This window comes from Nyctereutes procyonoides, unplaced genomic scaffold, assembly GCF_905146905.1.
Source record: "Nyctereutes procyonoides isolate TBG_1078 unplaced genomic scaffold, NYPRO_anot_genome, whole genome shotgun sequence".
NCBI classification, from domain to species: domain Eukaryota; kingdom Metazoa; phylum Chordata; class Mammalia; order Carnivora; family Canidae; genus Nyctereutes; species Nyctereutes procyonoides.
The window spans coordinates 21,835,980-21,854,977 of record NW_026575146.1 but is presented as its reverse complement, the minus strand read 5'-3'; the positions used below and the strand labels follow the sequence as shown (position 1 = coordinate 21,854,977).

Below are 18,998 nucleotides of genomic sequence, written 5' to 3'. Positions count from 1 at the left end.
CTATGATTAACCCCATTTTACAGATAAAGAAACAAAGGCAGAGAGATGCTAAGCTACCTAAGATCACAGAGGAAGGAGGTGACAGAACCAGGGTTTGGGCCTCAAAAGTCACGCTGCAGAATCCACGTGGCTCAGCTACGGGCTCATACTTCCCTTGACAATTTTTGCTTCGGACCCAATCACGTGAGTTAGTGGAGAGGGTTGTTTCGAGGCGTATGAAAGTTAAATAACAAATGCTACGGTGTACTTTATAATGGTTTGCCAACATGCTCTTCTCTTCAAGAAGCTCCTGCTTGCTAAGGAGACGCGCCCACTAAGTGTTGGGTGCAGCAGCGAGTAAATGCCATCAGCAGGGAAGAGGGAGGTTCCCTGGACTCCAGAACAGGGAAGGCTGTTTCCTGCTTGTTAACCACGCGGCCTTGCAGCTGGGATCCTCTCTGAGCCTCAGTGGCCTCCTCTGTAAATCGGGAAGGTTGGTTCCTGCTCAGCAGAATTCTATATAATCACGAACACGGCGTAGACGGCTGGCATGGCTGACGCTTGTGCACAACTGTGAGGCTGTCGGGATTGAAAGGGGAGACGTAAGCAACCACGCTGCGAGTGAATCTGTGATAGGATGGAGGTCTGACCTGAGGGTTCAGAGTCCAGAGGAGGAGCCACCAACGAGGTGGGAAAAGCTTTGCCTGAGCTGTTACTTTTGAGTGTGGCCCTGACATATGAACTTCCTCTGGGTGTTGGGATTTCAGCAGTAAATGAGAGAGACCGTGGTGGGGCTCACACTGGAAGTGGGGGCCTCTGTGTGTAAGGTGATGCACTAGGAGATAGAGGAGGGAAACCAAAGCTGGGATAGCCAGGCGAGGGGCAGGCAGGAGGAGAGACCTGAAGGAGAGGTGGAAGCAGCCTCTCAGAGGCTGGGGCTGTGATGGATGCTGGCACCTGGAGCCCAGGGTCACTGAGCTGGGGCACCTTCCAGGATGCGGGGGGGGGGGGGGGGGGCAGCCCAGCCGGCCTAGGAGGAGAGGCGCCTGAGCCCATTCACTGCCTGCCGCAGGCCTCAGGGGTCTGTACTTGCTATTCCAAGGTCTAGGCCCATTGACCCCGCCCCTAAAGGTTTCTGCGGAATGTCACTGTGTCCCCTGGTCACCCCCAGGGAGGGATCTGAGAAATCCCACCGGAGCCAGTGACGTCTAACCTGCAGGACCCCTCACTCGCAGCCACTCCCGCCGTCCAGGGTCTGCTTTTGCTCCTCGGACAATCTCAGTCCTTCCTCGGGGACATCCCTCCCTGGGGCCCCCGCAACTGCAATAGCTTCATGTCCACAGCAGTGGGACCCGCAGCCGGCACCCCTCATAGCACCCCGGGCCCTCCCCGCGCTCCCGGGCCGACTCTCCCTCTGAGGGTCCCGGCAGGGCGCGGCACCTGCGGCGCGAGTGGGTGCAGGTGCGCGCGGGGCTGCGGGTGGGGCGGGCTGAGCCGTTGGCTGCGCAGGGGCGGGGGCCGGAGCCTGGCAAACGGGGTCCAGCTCGTGCCCAGGGCGGGGGTGGGACCTCGCGGGGGCTTCTCCGAGGTCACGCGCTCCCCCTCCGGCTCGGAACGACCCCGACGGGCGAACCCCGACGGCTGCAAGCCCAGGAGGCCATAGCCCTGGGCAGGTGCACAATCCCAGGGTCCACGCACCTCGGCAGGCTGGGAACCAGGGGCCGGCCACCCCACCCGCCCCAAGCCGGAGAGCCTCGCTCCTCCCCTCTGGAGTGGGGACCCCGGGGGGCCGGGGAGGGGCGGGGCCGACGCGGCAGGGACGAGGCGGGACTGGGCGGGAAGAGGGGTGGGTGGAGGGGAGGGGACAGGGCGGGGGCGGGGGGGCAGGAACTGGAGGGGAGCGGGGTAGGGGGCAGGGCCGGGCCTGGAGCGAGGCGGGGGGTGGGGCAGGTACTGGAGGGGAGGGGGGGCGGGAAGGGGGCGGGGCCGGGCCTGGAGGGGGTCGGGGCAGGAACTGGAGGGGAGCGGGGGAGGGGCGGGGAGGGGGCGGGGCCGGGCCTGGAGGGGGCGGGGCAGGAACTGGAGGGGAGCGGGGGGGGAGGGGCGGGGAAGGGGCGGGACCGGGCCTGGAGGGGCGGGGCAGGAACTGGAGGGGAGCGGGGGGGAGGGGCGGGGAGGGGGCGGGGCCGGGCCTGGAGGGGGCGGGGCAGGAACTGGAGGGGAGCGGGGGGAGGGGCGGGAGGGGGCGGGGCCGGGCCTGGAGGGGGCGGGGCAGGAACTGGAGGGGAGCGGGGGGAGGGGCGGGGAAGGGGCGGGGCCGGGCCTGGAGGGGGCGGGGCAGGAACTGGAGGGGAGCGGGGGGGTGGGGGGGTGGGGAGCGGGGGGGTGGGGGGGTGGGGACGGGGCAGAAGCGCCGGCCAATCCGCAGCCCCGGCGCGCCCCCTCGGCTCGCCCCCCCCACCCGCCTCCTCCCCGGGCTCCACCCAGATCCCCGAATAACGGCTGCCGCCTTCACCCCGCTGCGCTCGGACCCCGACCTGGACCCCCACCTGGACCCGGACCCCGATCCCGATCCCGACCCTGACCCCGACCCCGACCCCGACCCCGACCCGGAGCCAGACCCCGACCCCGACCCCGACCCGGACCCCGACCCCGACCCCGACCCCGACCCGGAGGCGGACCCTAACCCGGAGTCTGGTCCAGACCCGGAGCCCGACCCCCGCCCACTCCCCGACCCCGACCCCGAAGCCTGAGCCCGACCCGGGCAGGGACTGCGACCCCCGCAGGTGAGCGCGTCCGTCCCCTCCAGCGACCCCGCGGCGGGCAGGCGGGCGGGGGGGGGGGGCATCGCGGGCACCGGGTGGACGGGCTGTCACCTCCAGCCCCCTCCTTAAGGGCTTTGCCCCCGAAGTCCCGAGCCAGGGGCAGGGGCTCCCTCGGTGACGTCGGAGTCCCTGCTGCCCACACTCGGCCTCTCTGCCCCCACCCTGGGTCCCCCCACCACCCCTCTCCCTCTCCACCCTCCCCTTCTTCCTCGTGGCCCCGAGCAGGTGCAGGGGCGCTGGGGCTCCCGGGCCTCCTTAGTTTCCCGGCCCCAGCGTCCATCCGTGTGGCCTGAAACTTCAGTTTCCTGAGCTTGTCTGGAGAGGGCTGCGCCCAGGTGCCCGGAGGTGCTGGAGGCTGGCTGGGGGCCTGGGTCTTCGGTGCCTGCAGCTGGCAGCTGGAGGTGGGGTCACCACGGTGGTACCTGTTGACAGGCTTAGGTGGTTTGGGTGGTTTGTGTAGGAGTATGGAGGGGGGAGTAATGAAAAAGGTGACAAAATGACACGTTAGCATCCAGTCACAAAGTGGAGGAAGCCCGGGAAAGCTCCTGCTTTCTTCCTTTCCTGAAAGTAATGCTGCGGCGGCCAGCGATCGGGGAGGTCCTGCGGGTGTGTGAGTGCGGGCTCTGGGGAGTCCGTGCATGGGTGCTGGCGTGCTCCCACCAGAGAGGACTTTTCAGGCAAACGTGGGAAGGCTGCTGCCGGCTGGGTGGTCCTGAAACAGGCTCATCCCCCCTTTCTGTGGGGGCCTCAGCTTCCCGACAACTGTTAGCAAGAAGTGAGCTGCATCCCACACCCACCCAGCAGGTTCCAGTGGGGGAGATGGGAACACATCCAGCCTGTCTTAGGAGAGACAGACGAGGAAGGAAGCCTGGGAGGAAGGTCAGCCCAGAGCCCATGTTGGTTGTGCACTGTTGGGGGCCTACAAGAGGAGGCTCTGTAAGTGCCCCCATTTAGCGGGGTGCTTGTGTCCACGTCATTCTTTTTCTGGAGATGAGGATGGTGGGGATGTGAGGACGCCTGCAGACCTGACCTGATTAAGCTCAGTGCAGTCCCCCAGGTGCTCAGGGGTAGCACCGAACCCCTCCAGTAAACGAGAGCTGTGGGGTGGAGCCTCAGAAAACCCTCAGCCCATAGACATCCAAGAAAGGCAGGAGCCCTAGCGCTTTGGTGTGCAGCAGGACGCGGCAGGGGTGGGTGACCTGCTGTCCAGACCAGGGGGCAGCGCCTGCTTCCCGGTCCCCTCGCCTGGCCCCAGGACAGCAGACTGGTCTGCTCAGCCGTGCACCCCGTCCTCCTGACAGGGTCCCGGAGGGGGTCTGCGTTGTGTGTCTTCTACACGTTGCTGTAACCTCGAGGAGCTTTGACGGCCGGCGTGGGCTAACCAGGGCCGTTTGCTCTCACAGTGGGTTAAACCATCCACGGATAAGGCATAGGATGTGAGTAAATCCGCAGCTTCTCCGGGACACTTTGTGTTCCTTTACTCCATCCTGGGAAGAGGTTGCACAGGGGCGCATGGGGTGCAGAACCCGGGGGAGGTGCTCTGCACCGCAGATTTGTCTGCGGCTGTACAAATGCTTGCTCTGTGCAGCCGGTGACGGAACTATTTCTTTACTTGTAGGAGGTGTCAACGTTTGTTTTGAAGTCTCAGGATTCTTAAGACGGTGGTTTTCCAAAGAACTGTCCCACCCAGAATCTCTTGCTTAAATACTTGTGTGAAGTACCATCCTAAGGCTCAGGCTGTGCACTTCTGTACCTGGCAGGAGTTTTGCATTCTGCTCTTAAAACGACAGGGTTTTGAAGAGCAGCTCAGGACCCCAGGCCCAGGGCACTGTCACCATGACGGCGCAGGGGTCACCGGATCTTAGCTCTTCTCCCTGAACAAGTGGCGTGACCCTGGGCACCCAGTGTAGGGGTGGGTGGGGGCAGGGGCAGCACGGTGAGCCCAGGTGGCCAGCCACCCTTCCAGCCTCTCCCCTGCACCCCCCTAGCAGGGCCAGCCTGCCTCTCCGGGCCTGCATGTGCTGGTGCTAGGAAGCCCTGGCCAGAGGCTGATGTGAGCGTGTGCAGGAGGGACTGTCACATCCTGATGATGCTTATAGTGGACTACACGCCGGCCCCAGCTAAGGGCCTTAGGGGGATCAGGCCCCTGAATTCTGGCCTGTGCTCCTCCAGCTGCCTGCCTGGCCCTGGGCCCTCACTGTCCTGCTCATGGCTCCTGGCCAGGACCCTGCATCAAAGCCCCCCTCCCCTGGGAGCATGGAGGGACGGTCGCTGGTGGCACCAGGTGAGGGCTGGTTCCCGGGACTTGGCCCACCCTCGAGTTGTGGGTGCAATGCTGAGAAGCAGCCAGTGGTCCTGGGGGTGGTCATTCCCCGTGTCACCTCCACTGACAGTTTCACGGAGGAGGAAGGAGTGGATGTGTATGGAGTGTCCATGGACACCCAGGACACCAAATCCTGCTCTTGGGACGAGGCAGGCGTGACCCCAACAGTAACTGTGGGCGGCGTGCCCACCCCTCACCCACAGGGAGGAGGTGCCTGCCTGGCGGGCTCGCAGCCACCTGGAAAGGGCACAGGCCCTGCCTTGCAGGTTCCCCTTGCCTGCTGGCCTGGCTGGGACTGACGCGTGGCCCCCAGACGAGGCTTGAAGGGGGGGGTGAGGGAGGCCCTGTTGACACTGGAGTCAGTTAATCCTTCAAACAAATACTTGTGGAGAGCCTGCTGTGTGCTGTGAGTGGGGTTGGTGGCGGGATACACTGGCCTGTGGGCGACCGGTCACCACTCTGCTCCCACCCCAGACCCCTGGTCAGAAAGCTGCCACTAGGTCACAGGGAGAGGTGGTGCTGCAGCCGGCCTGGTGCTCAGAGACCTGCAGATGCTGCGGGGGCAGAGCACCTATGTGGGGATCAGCCAGGGGAGTCTGGGAGGCTGGGGCTAGGATGGGAAGGGGCCAGGGTCTGAGGCAGGTGAGGGAGGGAGGGTAGGCCCCGGAGGGGGGACTTGGGAATTCCTGACCAGGAGAGAGCAGGAGGGAGGCTGGGTCAGAGGGGCCAAGGGACAGTGGGACCCTCATGTTGTCTTATCACGTTGTCTGGATGTCCGGACCCTTGTGTGGAGAGACAGAGGGAAGACGGGAAGCTGTCAGGGTGAGCAGGCTGCCCGGGGCCTCATGCAGGAGACCCCCGGGTGGACAGAGGGATGAGGAAAGCATCCGAGTGACAGGAGGACACATCGCCAGCAGGGAGGGCAGGAAGGAAAGCCAGCCCGTGGCAGCAGGGCACACAGGCCAGCTGGGCCCACGGTCTAGGGCCAGGGCGGGAGGCTCAGGTGCTTCCCTCAAGCATCGAGCACCCCTGGGTGCCCTCGAGGCCAAGGCTGTGCACTTAGACAGTGGAGCGTGGAATTGGGAGCGTCGTCCGAGTTCTCCAGAGCAGTGGAACGCCAGGATATGTGTATGGGGGAGATCTGGGGAGAGACTGAGTTTAAGGATCGGGCTCACGTGGTTGTGGGGCTGGCACTCCTGAAACCTGCAGGGCAGACCTGCAGGCTGGGACCCCCGGAGACCTGACACCACGCTCGCATCCAAAGGAGAACCCCTCCCCTCAGGGACCCTCAGGCTTTTCTTTGGACATCTTCAACTGATGGGGTGTGGCCCACACACAACCTGGAGGAGGCTCATCTGCTTCCTCAAAGTGGACTGACAAGGGTTAATCTCACCTAGAAACCCCTCCCCTGGGCACTGCGGCCTGGCCAGGCGGACACAGGAACTGATGTCCCCGGGGCTCTGCAGGGCAAGGCTGTGCTTGGTTCTCACGACTGGGCATGTCCCTGCTGGCCCCTTCGGGTGCTGGGGGCACTGGAGCCCCAGGGTCTATGAGCCCCCACAAATAAAGGTTACGCCGTGCTCTGTCACGCCCTCCTGAAGCAGGGGCACAAATTCATGGAGCAGCATCCACTGTCACTTCATCTGTGCTTTGCCATTTGTTGGTCTGAAACCCCGGGAGCTTCCTGGGTGGCATTCAAAGGGGCCAGGGGAGCAGCTGAGGAAAGACTCAGGCCCCTCCCGATGGGGAGGCGACTATTTCAACAAGCCAGGGGACTTACAGGGAGGCTAGCGGTGGGTGACCTCAAGGCCCGAAGCTCTCCGCACCTGCCTGCCAGGACCTACAAGTTTGTAGAGCCGCCTTCATGGGGTTCAGTCATGTGTAGTGTCCAGTGGGTCCCAACACCACCTCAGTCTCCCCAGGCTGAGGCCACCGGGCATAGTGTGCCTTTGGGGTCAGGGGAGCAGGGTGGCGCCTCCAAACACCGTGTCCAGCCCGGGGTGGGGTGAAGGTGGGGGGAGGTGTGGGCCTCCTGAAGACCTCCCCCAATACCAGGGCACGCAGATCAGTGCTTAGTGGCCCAGGGCCGGAGGACGCTGGACGTGAGTACTGTGTGCCGGGATGCAGGTCCACACCTGACAGACCTGATGAGGGCACAGGACAAGGGGAGGGGAAGCCGGTGGCCTCACATGTCCTGCAGAGCTCTACACTCTTACGTGTGCTCCAGGTCACTAGATACACTGCTCCACGGAGGGCCATGGTCAAGCAAGTTGGAAGAGCCCCTGGAGCACAGCCAGGCACTGTGGAGCTCAGCATCCGGGGCCGTGACTCAGTGGGACTCTGGGCGGCTTGCCCAGTCCCCCCACACACAACCCGACCCCAGCCTCCTAAACCCTTGCGGGACCACAGTAGGGATCAGAAACCAGGAGTCTGGGCCACACAGTAGGTGCAAAATAAATGTTGTCTGAGGCCGTTTGGGGTCCACCCAGTGTGAGGAGCCTCCACCCTCTGGGGACATTTCCCACCGCACCCTACCTTGGGTATGGGAGGGTCACTGGTCGCAGGGACTTGGCCTGACTCATCATCTGTCTGGGGCCTTAAGTGCCCCGGGGCGCAGGGTGCTGCTAATGAGCAAGTCAAAGATCAGAAGTCCTGGTGTCCGCCCGGCAGAGGGTGTGGTTGGGCAGGACAGGCCCCTCTCAGCAGAACCTGGGTCCAGGCACACACACACACACACACACCTGAGCGGTGCCCCACCCCCACTGCCACTCTGTCCCCTGAGGAAGGGGACAGACACATCACAAAGGCTTTGGAAGGTCTGAGCAAAGTCTAGGGGCCTGGCCCTGGCCCTGGGGCCCCGGCCCTTCCCTTCCCCAAGGCTGCGCCGCCAGCCGGCCCCCTGCACCCCCCACCCCCCACGCCACCCCCCCAACCCCCGGCTCTGGCATCTGCCCCCCCTTCCCCAAGTCTGTGGCGCTTGTCAGGTGACTGGCTAGTTCTGGGCCACCTCCCCCGCAGAGGCCAGCGCCCCTCCACCTGCAGGCACAGGGACAGGCTGACCTGTCAGCTCTGAGAGTTTGCTGACACGGTTGCGTGTGTGTCGGTTCTGCTGGGCGTGGGACCCCTTCGTCTCGTGGTGGCTGAAGGGACACGGCTCCCTGCCTGCGCTCTGGCCCTGCTTTGTAAATTCATGACGGGACGTCCGGAACACCCAGGCGCTGTCCCCTCGCACCAGGCTCCGGTGCCGATTGTCTGTGGGGTCACGGGGGTGGTCTGCGCCGTGGCAGGCTGGAAGGCCCGTGGTCCTCGGGGGCTGCACCGGGGACAGCCCTGGTCCCGAGGCCCCTGGGAATGTAGGCCCCGCCCCAGGCCTGAGGAGACAGAGAAGGGTGGAAGAGCACCGCCCAGGAGTTTGTTACTAGCCTCGACAATCCGTTCTGTTCTGGAACATTCGTCTTATCCCTGTTGGGCCTCTGTCTCCTCCAGCCTTAAAGTGGAGCCAACACTGGCCTTGTCTTATGGGACCATGTGTATGAAAGCGCCTGGAACAGCTTAAAGCATAAATTTGACACATAGTAAATAAAATATGAAGTACAGGTGTCAGGTGTCAGCCAGGCTCCCCGGCGGTTACACCACAGCCGAGAAGGGGGCAGAGGGTCCAGGGGCCGCCCTCCTGGGAGAGCTGACGCGCCGAGGCCACGTGCTAGTGAGTGACTGGCGGGCCCCGGGTCACCTGCACAGCACAGGCACCTGTTACGAGGGGACCCGGCTGATCACCAGGCGCCGGGGTTCGCTGTTTAACATGGGGACACAGCGCCACGCCGCTCGACAAATGAAACAGCAAACACAATGAGGCCAAAAACCTAACAAAAGGGGTTTGTTTGCCTCTTTAGCTCCGGTGTACCTGCCCTCAAAGTCAGCTTCCTAAATGAAAGAGCAGAAAGTTCTGGATGAAGAGCAGTTCTCCAGGTGGCTGTTCAGAGAGTCTAATCATGGAGGTCCAGATTACATTTATTTTACTCCACATGAAGGCACGATTAGAGTCTATAAAGAGTTCCAAAGACTTGGCCTCTAAATCCCATGTTTGCTGCAAAAATCTAAGAACCTCTTTGGAGTTTCTGTAAAAAGACTGTGAGTTTGTTTGGGTCTGCCCTTCTGGATACTGCTACCAGCTTGAGTAGGTGAAAACCTTGGAGTTGGTCCAGGAAACCTGAGCCATGTTGTAAAAGTTAACATATAAATTTGGATGGAACCTCATTCTGATCTACAGTGACATCCCCATTTGTGGCTGGACATCACCAAGTGTGATACTGAATGTTTGATTCAGTGTGTGACAGACTAGGGGAAGTAGTGCACGAGTGGTGAGCGTGACCTTGAGTTCTGAGGTGGGGGAACACGTGTGATGACCGTGACCTTGAGCTCTGAGGTGGGAGAGCACATGTGATGACCGTGACCTTGAGTTTTGAGGTGGGGGAACACGTGTGATGACCGTGACCTTGAGTTCTGAGGTGGGGGAGCACATGTGATGACTGTGACCTTGGGTTCTGAGGTGGGGGAGCACATGTGATGACCGTGACCTTGAGTTTTGAGGTGGGGGAGCACGTGTGATGACCGTGACCTTGAGTTCTGAGGTGGAGGAGCACATGTGATGACTGTGACCTTGAGTTCTGAGGTGGGGGAGCACATATGATGACCGTGACCTTGAGCTCTGAGGTAGGGGAGCAAGTGTGATGACCGTGACCTTGGGTTCTAAGGTGGGGGACCACATGTGATGACTGTGACCTTGAGTTCTGGGGTTGCGGAGCACGTGTGATGACTGTGACCTTGAGTTCTTTTTTTTTTTTTTTTTTTAAATTTTTATTTATTTATGATAGTCACACAGAGAGAGAGAGAGAGAGGCAGAGACATAGGCAGAGGGAGAAGCAGGCTCCATGCACCGGGAGCCCGACGTGGGATTTGATCCCAGGTCTCCAGGATCGCGCCCTGAGTCAAAGGCAGGCGCTAAACCACTGCGCCACCCAGGGATCCCTGTGACCTTGAGTTCTAACAGCTCTGGGTCCTTAGAACCGTCTTCCAGGATTGGATGCTGTGTGCTCCATACAAGTCAAAGGCTGCCTTTGTGCTCTCTTCTTTGGCCAGGCCTGCCTCATGGGACAGCGGCCATGAAGGTCAGCCCAGTGGTGGCCTTCTACCTGGGCCAGGTGTCCATCCACTTAGTGGGTTGTTATTGAGAACTTAACCTTAGCCCAGATGGTCATCAAGGCCGTGGGGACGCAGTAGCCAGGACACACACACCGGCTGTGGAGGAGCTTGTGTCTCTGGGCAAGGCATGTAATCAGCAAGAAATTAGAGAAGCCATCTCAGTCCCATTGCATGTCGGGAGGAAACAGAAATGGTGATGAGCCTGCGGGTCGCTGGAGGGAGAGCTGTGGCCTGGGTGGCCAGAGGAGCCCCCTCCACAGAGGTGGCATTTGAAGGAGATGAGAGTGAGCCATCGGCCACGCTAAGCAGCTCGGAGCACAGCCTTGGGGGAGAGATCCCAGGGAGCCGGGGTGCGCAGGGCTCCACTGTTCCAGCTGCTGAAGGGCGCCCGCTGACGAGGCCAATGGTCGAGACCGGGCACTGCAGCTGTCCAGACAGTTTCTTCATGACGATACACCTGCTCCAGAGTGAGGGGGAGCGGGGTAGACCGGGCTCTGGAGGGTGGAGGGGGGATGAGACGGTCGGCCTCATACGGAGGTGGGCAGCCAAGGCCTTTGTTTCTGATCGACCTTTGCGCGGCAGTGAGTAGACACGGGGTCCCTCAGCAAGGTTTCTGGGTGTCCGCTGGGTTCGTGTGTCACTCCACAGCCCTAGTTCTCAGGCACGGTCCTGGGGACTGGATCAAAATGCAGATTCTCTGGCCCCACCGAGCTTGCCAGGCCTGCCGCAGAGTTCCCGTGTTACAGATGTGCGGTGTCAGAGAACCCTGCTCCCTGGGGCAAGGGGCCCCTGAAGAGGCAAGACAGAGACCCACGGGTGTGGGGAGTCTGCAGGCAGCACCCCGGGGAGGAGGGCCGGCAGGGAAGCGGAGGTGCTCGAGCACCGACTGGAGGAAGAGCGTGGAGAACATATTCCAGGTGGAAAGACCCAAGGTGGGCCTATGCGGCACAGCAAGCAGCTCGTGGGCGAGGATTCAGGGCAGGGCCCGTAGGGGTGTGGGTAGCATGGGGCCCCGCAGGGTCCCCTGATGCCAGGGATGTGAGAAGTCTTCTTCATAACCAGGGAAGATTTGGGGTGACCTTAGTCTTTTTCCATCAAGTCCTTGGGAAGTTGGCAGCTCGCACTGGCGAGGGCAACACCTGGTAGTTCACAGGGCACCTTTTCCTACTGAGCCCAAGGCAGTGAGGAAATGGACCCAGGGACCCCACATACACTTGGAGAGGTTGCAGCTCCTTCCGGGGCCTGCAGGGGTCAGCGGACCAGGCAGGTCACCCCAGAGCCCACCAAGCAGGCCAGAAGTGAAAGCGGTAGGGAAGCCATGGGTGAAAGCCAGGAGAGCTGGTCTTCAGAGATGGTGCGCCTCAGTTTCCAAATCTGTACAACGGCAGTAATAGCCCCCCTAGAGGATCAGTGCACTGAATCAAGTCGGCAAATGTTCTAAGCAAGTAGTGGGTATTTTTTAACTCCACATATATTTGTTGAGCCCACACAGCAGGCCTAGAGCTGCTCTTACCGGGGGCCTGCAGCAGTAAGACTTTCGGAGCTGCCTGCCAGTGGGGACAGACAGACATAAATGAACAAACGTGTCCAGTTACCTCAGTGCTGTGGGGGATGGTGAGTGCTGGAAGTGAGGATGAGCCTCCCCAGCAAGGAGACGTGAGCTGATTTCTGAATGCAGCGAGGTGACAAGCCAGGCAGATGTGCAGGACAGAGCCTTCCATGCAGAACAGCAGGTGCAAAGGCCCCGGGGCAGGAGGGCAAGGAGGTCGGGGAGCAAATGGACCAGCCGTTGGAGGGGCTCGAGGGCCACTGTAACTTTCCAGGACTCCAGCTTCTCCCTTGAGAGAGGGGGAGCTATGTGTGGTGATCTTCCCCCGGTTCAGCAAGATTCTGGAGGCTAAGGTGTTGAGTATGGGGGGAAAGTCTGGAAGGAGAGACTTTGGGAGCCTACTGTCACTGTCCAGGATGGAGACGAGAGATTTGGACCAGGTGTGTGGGGACTACGTGGGCAGGTAGGTGCAGGGGTGTTTCCAAGGTAAAACATTGGGATTTGCTACTGTCTGGGCTTAGGGGACGGGGAGGGGGGAGAGAGAGAGAGGAGGTGGCCAGAAGTCCTGTGTCCTGAGCAGTGGGAAGGACAGAGCGTCGTCGCTGAGCAGGCCATCGTCTTCACTTGGTGACAAGAATAGCACCTGGCGGCTCGTCAGTGGGGCTCAGCACTTGTCCCCTGGATGCGTGAAGGGGTCCTGCCAGCGTTGGGGTGACCTGGGGCCTGCTGGGGATGGTGGTCCCCACTCCAGGGCTCCGGGCTCCTGGCTCCAGGCTCTAGGGCTCCTGGCCCCTGGCTCCTGGCTCTAGGGCTCCTAGCTCAGAGTTCCTGGCCCCAGGCTCCTGGCTCTGGGCCCCTGGCTCCGGGCTCCTGGCTCTGGGCTCCTGGCTCCTGGTTCCGGGCTCCAGGCTCCTGGGTCTAGGGCTCTTAGCCCCTGGCTCCAGGCTCCTGGCTCTGGGCTCCTGACTCTAGGGCTCCTGGCTCCTGGCTCTGGGTTCCTGGCTCCTGGCTCCAGGGCTCCCAGCTCCAGACTTCGGGCTCCAGGCTCCTGGCTCCAGGTGCTGGCCGTGCCTGCTGTGTGGGGTCTTACCTTCCTCTGGTACAGACTCCTGCTTTCGCACTAAACCCCAGAGGCACTTCTGTCTACAGCAGAGCGTTGCCGTGGCCACGTCTACCCGAGGTTCCCTGCCTGCATGGTGCCCTCGGGAATGTCCAGGAAGCCCAGGGGCGGACAGTGAGGATTGAAAAGCACCAGAAGCCAGGTGCTTCTTAGCATCCCAGGCACAGGGGCTTAGTGGTGGGGATGAGGGGCAGGGCGGAATGAGGAGGACGGCTTGCTTCCCCCCCTTAAAAGCTGCAACAGAGGGCACATTGACACCCCTCCAGGAGGCCTGGGGCTCAGGGGCAGCTCTGTCTATGTGGTCAGGCAGGGCAGGGCCTGGATTGGGGGTGGGAAGGCCTGGGTCCCCACAGGCACCCCTGACGGCCGGGAGACCTCTCCTCATGATTGCACCTCCAATTTCTGTGCAGACTTGGTGCTTAAAGCCATTCGGGGCTAGAACCCCCGACAGACAGGTGGACCAGGATGGGGCAACCTTAGCGTCTGGACCTGTGTCTGGGCAGCAGGCGGCGTAGGAGGCCCGCAATGCCCCTTCTGCTTGCAGGCAGGGCCAGTGACGGGGGCCGCCCTCCTCCCCAGGCCCCTGCACTCTGTGGCCCACCCCAAGCGCACCAGGGATGAGCTCCCCATGGCCAGGACGCCCTCTGCCCCCCCGAGGCTGTGCTGTGGGCATCACCCTCGGGACCGCGCTCCCTGACCACCTGCCTGAGCAGGACAGCCACCGCCACTGTCACGGAGGCCCGTTGTTCCCCTAGACAGGGAGGGATGGCGTCTGACCTCGGGGGGCCGCCCCCCTCAGCTTCCATCTGTGCCCCGTGCCTGGCAGAGCCGGGTCTGGGGAGAATAACATGGAAAGGATGAGGGTTCTGGTTTTTCTACAAAAGTCTGCATTGTCGTGACCTAAAGGGCAAAGCGACCTTGAGCTGAGGCCCGGCTCTTTGGGGCAGCCTGCTGGGTGTGGCTGGGAAGCTCTGTCCCTGCAGTTTTCCTGCTGGTGAGCATGGTTGCAGTCTCTGGGGGCCCCACAGAGGGCGATGCCAGGGCACCCCAGCACCTGCATCCCCACACCTCCGCTTCTCCCGTGACCCATCCTGCTGGGACTGTTGACTCCCTTTGGCTTTTTTAACCTCGTGGTTACAAGCGTTTGACACTGAGGATGCACAAACATCCCGCACATCCCATCCTGACCCCCCCGGATGTGAAGTAACCGCCTTCCCTGCATGCGGACCCCATGTCCCCTGCTCTGCTCGTGCCCCAGAAATGCTCCTCTGGCTGGTGCGCAGACTCCCGGGCCCGGGGATGGGGCACCAGCTGCAGTCCGACGGGCGACGACCGAGCAGGACGCGCTAGGGGCCGGGCCAACTCCACTGGCCAACAAGCTGGTCTCACCGCCTGTCTTTGTCCCCAAAGAGGCCCCCGGGCTGCTGGCCACCCCCACCTGGTGCTCTGTGGGGCGAGCACTCAGGCTCCCCGTGAGCCTTCAGGGCCAAGCGGGGGGAGACCCTGGCTCCGGGAGGTCGGAAGTAAAGCATCATGTTGTGATGAATGGATTCCTACAGTGGGGGGGGGGGGTCTTCTCTGTCTCCCCAGGGTGCAGAGGATGTGCTGTGGCCCCCAGCCTGGGAACGAGGGCGCGTCCCTGTCCTTGTCCTGCAGACCCGAGTCTAGGGACCCTGGGGACCCTGTGTTGGCTCTCGGGGCGACTGAGTGCCCCCACCCTGCCCGTTCCCATCCCCAGGTGCTCTTCTGTTCAGGTCACTTCACGTACGGAGCCTCTCGCTCAGCTGGGCGGGCTGACCTTCCTGATTTCGGAACACGTGTTCGCTGTGACTCACGGTGATGCACCTGTGAAGGGGAAGCCTTCCGTAAGACTTTACACAAAAGGCACACACCATTGAGCGAGAACGTACTGAACGGTTTCTGAACGCTCCGTGGCTGCTCGAAGGCAGCGTTCATGAAGGGTGGCCAGGACGTCTGTCCCAGCTGGCCTAGGGCAGTGACCACCTGCCCCTGGCCTGGAGGTACCCTCCCCACCTCTGATGCCCGGGGCCGGGCAGGGCCTGTCTAGGAGGGGAGGGGGGAGCGCTGCTGGGGGCCTGACCTGTGCTCCACCGGAAAGAGACGATGGCACGCTGTGTGGGCCTGGGGGGCCGTGGTCTCTGGTCCGCCCAGGAGGTCACTCCCCAGGGGCCCAACAGCCTCATGCTCTGTGGCTGGGACATTCACAGCCCTCGTTCCGCCATGTCCGTGCAACCTGGGCCCCACCGGCTCCCCTGGTCTGTCCCGTCCCTGTGCCCAGAGGTGCCCTGTGGCAGGGTGCTGGGCCGGGCCGGTGGCTGGACGGGTGTGAGCCCAGGGGCCCACGTCCACCTGCAGGATGGCAGGGCCGGGCTTGCTGTTCGACCCTCGAGAAGTGTGTGCAATCACGTGCAGGATGCCACACGTCTGTCCAGGGTCGCAGGCTGTCCCCTGCAGCCTGCAGCAAAGGTCAGTGAGGAGAAAAGGCAGCTGGTGTGGCCCGGAGCCGAGGGTGCTCGCACCGGCCTCCCACACGCCCTGCTGTGGGGCTGCGGGTTTTAATTGAGGTCAAGAATTCTGACAGGGCAGCAAGCAAAACACGGCCCTGCGTGGTCAGCACACAGCCTCCGGCCGCCTGTCCTGTCCTTGGCAAGCTCCTCCTGACCCTTCGGGGACCGGGAGCCCCCACCTGCCCTGCCCTGGCACACTGCAGATGTCTCGTGCTTCCCGAAATGCTGACGGCTCATTCCCGAACTGTTAGTAGGAGTAGTTAGTAGGCGCCTTCCGTGGGATTCCAGCAGGTTCTCAGCAGGCTTGGGCCTTAGAAATGCCGGAGCCAGGGGCTCTGGACAGGCCTCTCTACATTCTGTGCCTCCGTTTCCCTACTTTGAAAATGAGCAAGGCAGGCCGCCCCGAGCCACCACTCCGTTCTGGGAGCAGTGGGGATAAGGGAGCGTTCGTGAGGTGCTGTGAGGGCCCATGAGGCCCGAGGGCGAGGTGCCACAGGGACACGCACGGTGTGTGCGCGACGGGCCCCAGGGTGCAGGCGAGGGGAGGCCTCGTGACCTCTGAGCTCAGAGTCCTTCCCCCTAAGATGGGTTGTCGTCCAGGCGGAGAAGGGCCAGAGGAGAGACTGGCAGCGGGGTGCCCTGGGTCCCCGAAGCTGTGCGCACCACACACCTGCACGCACACACCCACATGCCTACACGCACATTCATGCACGCACGTGTGCTCACGACACGCCTGCCTAGCAGGGCCCTAGCTCTGCCATCTGCCGAATGACTTCTGTGTTTTTCTATGATTTTATGCCATGTTATGTATTTAACCAGCTTTATTGGGGTCTGACTGAAACACTGTAAAATACGTTCCTCTTCAGTATTCGTAACGCATTTTAGTAAATCTGTGAGTTGTGCACCCACCACCATGGAACCTTCCCATCACCCTGAAACAAAACCACGTGCCCGTGGGCGGCCACAAACCCGCTTTCTGCCTCTACGGGTGCTGCCTTTTCTGGACGTTTCAGGGACTCACACAAAATGCGTGCTGTGGGCTGGCGTGTCCCGGGCAGCAGGACGTTTGGGTGTCCGTTCGCATGCGGGCCCGTCACGCCTTGGCATTGCTTAAACGGTGTCCCTGCGCCACTCGTGAGCCTGTGCTCTGCGGACTTGGGTGTCAGAAGCTTTATTTTCAGAGCATTCTTAGCAGAGGACGAAGACCAGGTCTGCAGCGCGGGGGCAGCTATCGGGGGGCAGCCAGAGAGGGGCTGGCGCAGCCGCAGGACGGTCGGGGTGCAGGGGGGCCGCTGCTTCTCTCACGCCTCTGCCGGCTCCTCCCCACTTTTGATGGCGTGAGCTCATCCAGAAGACAATTAAGCGTTGAGAAGTGGTGTTTATTTTGGGGCCTCGCCACATTTCTGTTTTCCCAAGGGAGGAAAGCTTTTAGCCTCCTGACAAGCTTGAAAACAGTGGTCGGTGACGGGTGGGCAGGTGCAGAGGGCGGGGAGCCGGCCCTGGGGCCCGCGGAGCTGGGCTCACCTGGAGGCCGCCTGGCCAGGCCCGTGCCCTGGGACTTGCCCCCCCACCCCCACCCCAGGGACTTTGTGAGGCAGGTGGGCGGGGGTGGGGGTGGGGGCTTTCCATCCTTAGAGAATCCCTGGGTCGCACTCTTGGGAGGAGCGCAGGGGCTTCTCTTCCTTGTTTCTCACTGGAGTGTTTGGAGCTCATTGGCCGCAGGTCCTGTAAAGCTCGTGGGGGCACCGTCACCCCCTCGCACAGCGGAGGAACCGAGGCCAGACGCATAATGGCCCTGGGTATCCGCTGCAGTGGTTCTCAGCTCCCCTTCCCCGGCGGGTGCAGCACCTGCTTCCCTCCTGCCACGGCCCAGGGGCCCCTGCCCACCGCTCCCCCCCCAGGTCTGGCATGTGTGTGCTCTGTGGAGTCGCCCTGCCGCTGCACGTCCTCGCCGTGTGCCCACGCTCCTGGTCACGTGTCCTGTGCTGTGACGGGAGCCGTGGGGACCGGTAGTCACTGCACCACAGGCCGCGGAAGCCAGTGAACCCCCTGAAATCCCGGTTGTGTTCTCTCGGGCTCTTCGCCCTCTTGAAAAGAGATGCATGTGTCCGATGATGAACAGCTTTGCACCTGCTCCGGGGAGAGAAAGATAGGGCAGCAGCAATCAGGGGCCCGAGTCTGGGTGGAAGGGGCAGGTGGGCCACCCTCATGGGACCCCCTGGGTGGCCAGGTGACAGGAGCACCTGCTCGGCCAAGCAGAGACCTCTCCAGGGGGCTTGATGTCCGTCCCCTGTGCTTCCGGGTCTGGAGCCACCGTTCTGCCCAGAGGGTCAGGGTTCACTGGCGGCAGCTCACCCAACCTTCACCTGTGGCAGGCATTACTCACTGTGGGGCAGGTAGCAGGTGACCCGCAGCCAGGGGCCGTGACCAGAGTTCCTGCGCTAAAGGGAGTCAGACTGTGCCTACAGGACATGTTTGTTTGGGGAACAGTGTTGCTACGTTCCTGATTCTCTCCCCTCCAGGGGAGGGGGTGCTGGGGCCGGGGGAGGCGCCCTGATGCTGCAGGTGCCCTTCTGGGTTCTGCTCTCCCTCTGCCCCCACCTTCTCCAGGAACCTCAGGAATGATCCGGGTGCTGGCTTTTGTGTCCTCACGGGCTTCTACATGGCCCTCTGTCCCGGGCCCCAGGAAGGAGGGGGCCGCGAGGTGGTCCCGGGGGAGCTGGGGTCACAGGAGCCAGGGGAGGGTGGGGCCGGCCTGACACTGTTTATTTGCATTCCAGCCAACGCGTGCCCCAGCTATTTATAAACCTGGACCTTGTCCTGGCCCATCCGTGGGCTGCCTTCCGCCTACCTTCCCAGCCAGGAGCTCAGCAAGGAGCCCGGCCCCTGGCTAACCTGCAGTGGGGTGAGTCTGGGGGTGCTGTGCTCCCCACCTGTGGCTGGGAGGCCGGGCCGGGCCCACCGGGTAGTGACACGGAGCCCCGGGCGTCCGGGTGGCACACAGGCTGTTTGCAGCTCGGCCCCTCCCTGGCCATGCCCCTGACCAGTCCCTCCCCACAGGAGGCCATGGAGGAGGCCCCGTCCTGAGAGCCTGCGTGCGGCCACGGGAGTGCCGTGACACAGCGAGATGACCGCAGAGGCCAGGGATGTCCTGGTTCTGCTGCCCACGCGGGAGCAGCTGCGGCTGGTGGTGGGGGTGAGCGTGGCGGAGAGCTAGGGCTGTGGTGTCTGTGGGGGGAACAGTGGGGGTGACTGTGGGGTGATCGTGGGGGATGGTGGAGGGACTGTCGGTGGACCCAGGCGGTTGACCGTGGGGTGACTATTGGGGTGACCGTGGAGGGCACTGTAGGGGGGCGGTGGGGATGTCACAGGTCCCTTCTTCCAACAAGGCGAAGATGTTAGGAAGTACGAAGTGGCATTTTGTGGCACATTTCATCTCAAACACCTAAGCTCTGTGGCCTTGGAAGCCAGC

The 18,998-nt window shown here is 62.5% G+C and overlaps 1 protein-coding gene across 9 annotated transcripts in view; it reads left to right on the top strand.

Annotated features, from left to right (window-relative positions):
* The first annotated feature begins 215 nt into the window (after positions 1 to 215).
* Positions 216 to 18,998, top strand: part of FRMD1 (FERM domain containing 1) — a 39,899-nt gene continuing 21,116 nt past the window's right edge. For 3 of the 9 annotated variants that reach the window (XR_008662486.1, XR_008662485.1, XM_055309829.1), the window contains exon 1: positions 18,601 to 18,722. Coding sequence is in view for 6 of the 9 variants with exons in the window: in XM_055309835.1 (XP_055165810.1) it covers positions 18,654 to 18,722 (69 nt within the window). In the remaining 3 variants the exon portion in view is untranslated. Of the gene's footprint in view, positions 668 to 2,464; positions 2,766 to 3,029; positions 3,206 to 4,105; positions 4,241 to 4,422; positions 5,089 to 18,306; positions 18,432 to 18,586; positions 18,723 to 18,998 lie in introns of those variants that run through there. The other 6 variants (XM_055309831.1, XM_055309830.1, XM_055309834.1 and 3 more) reach the window with 6 other exon arrangements.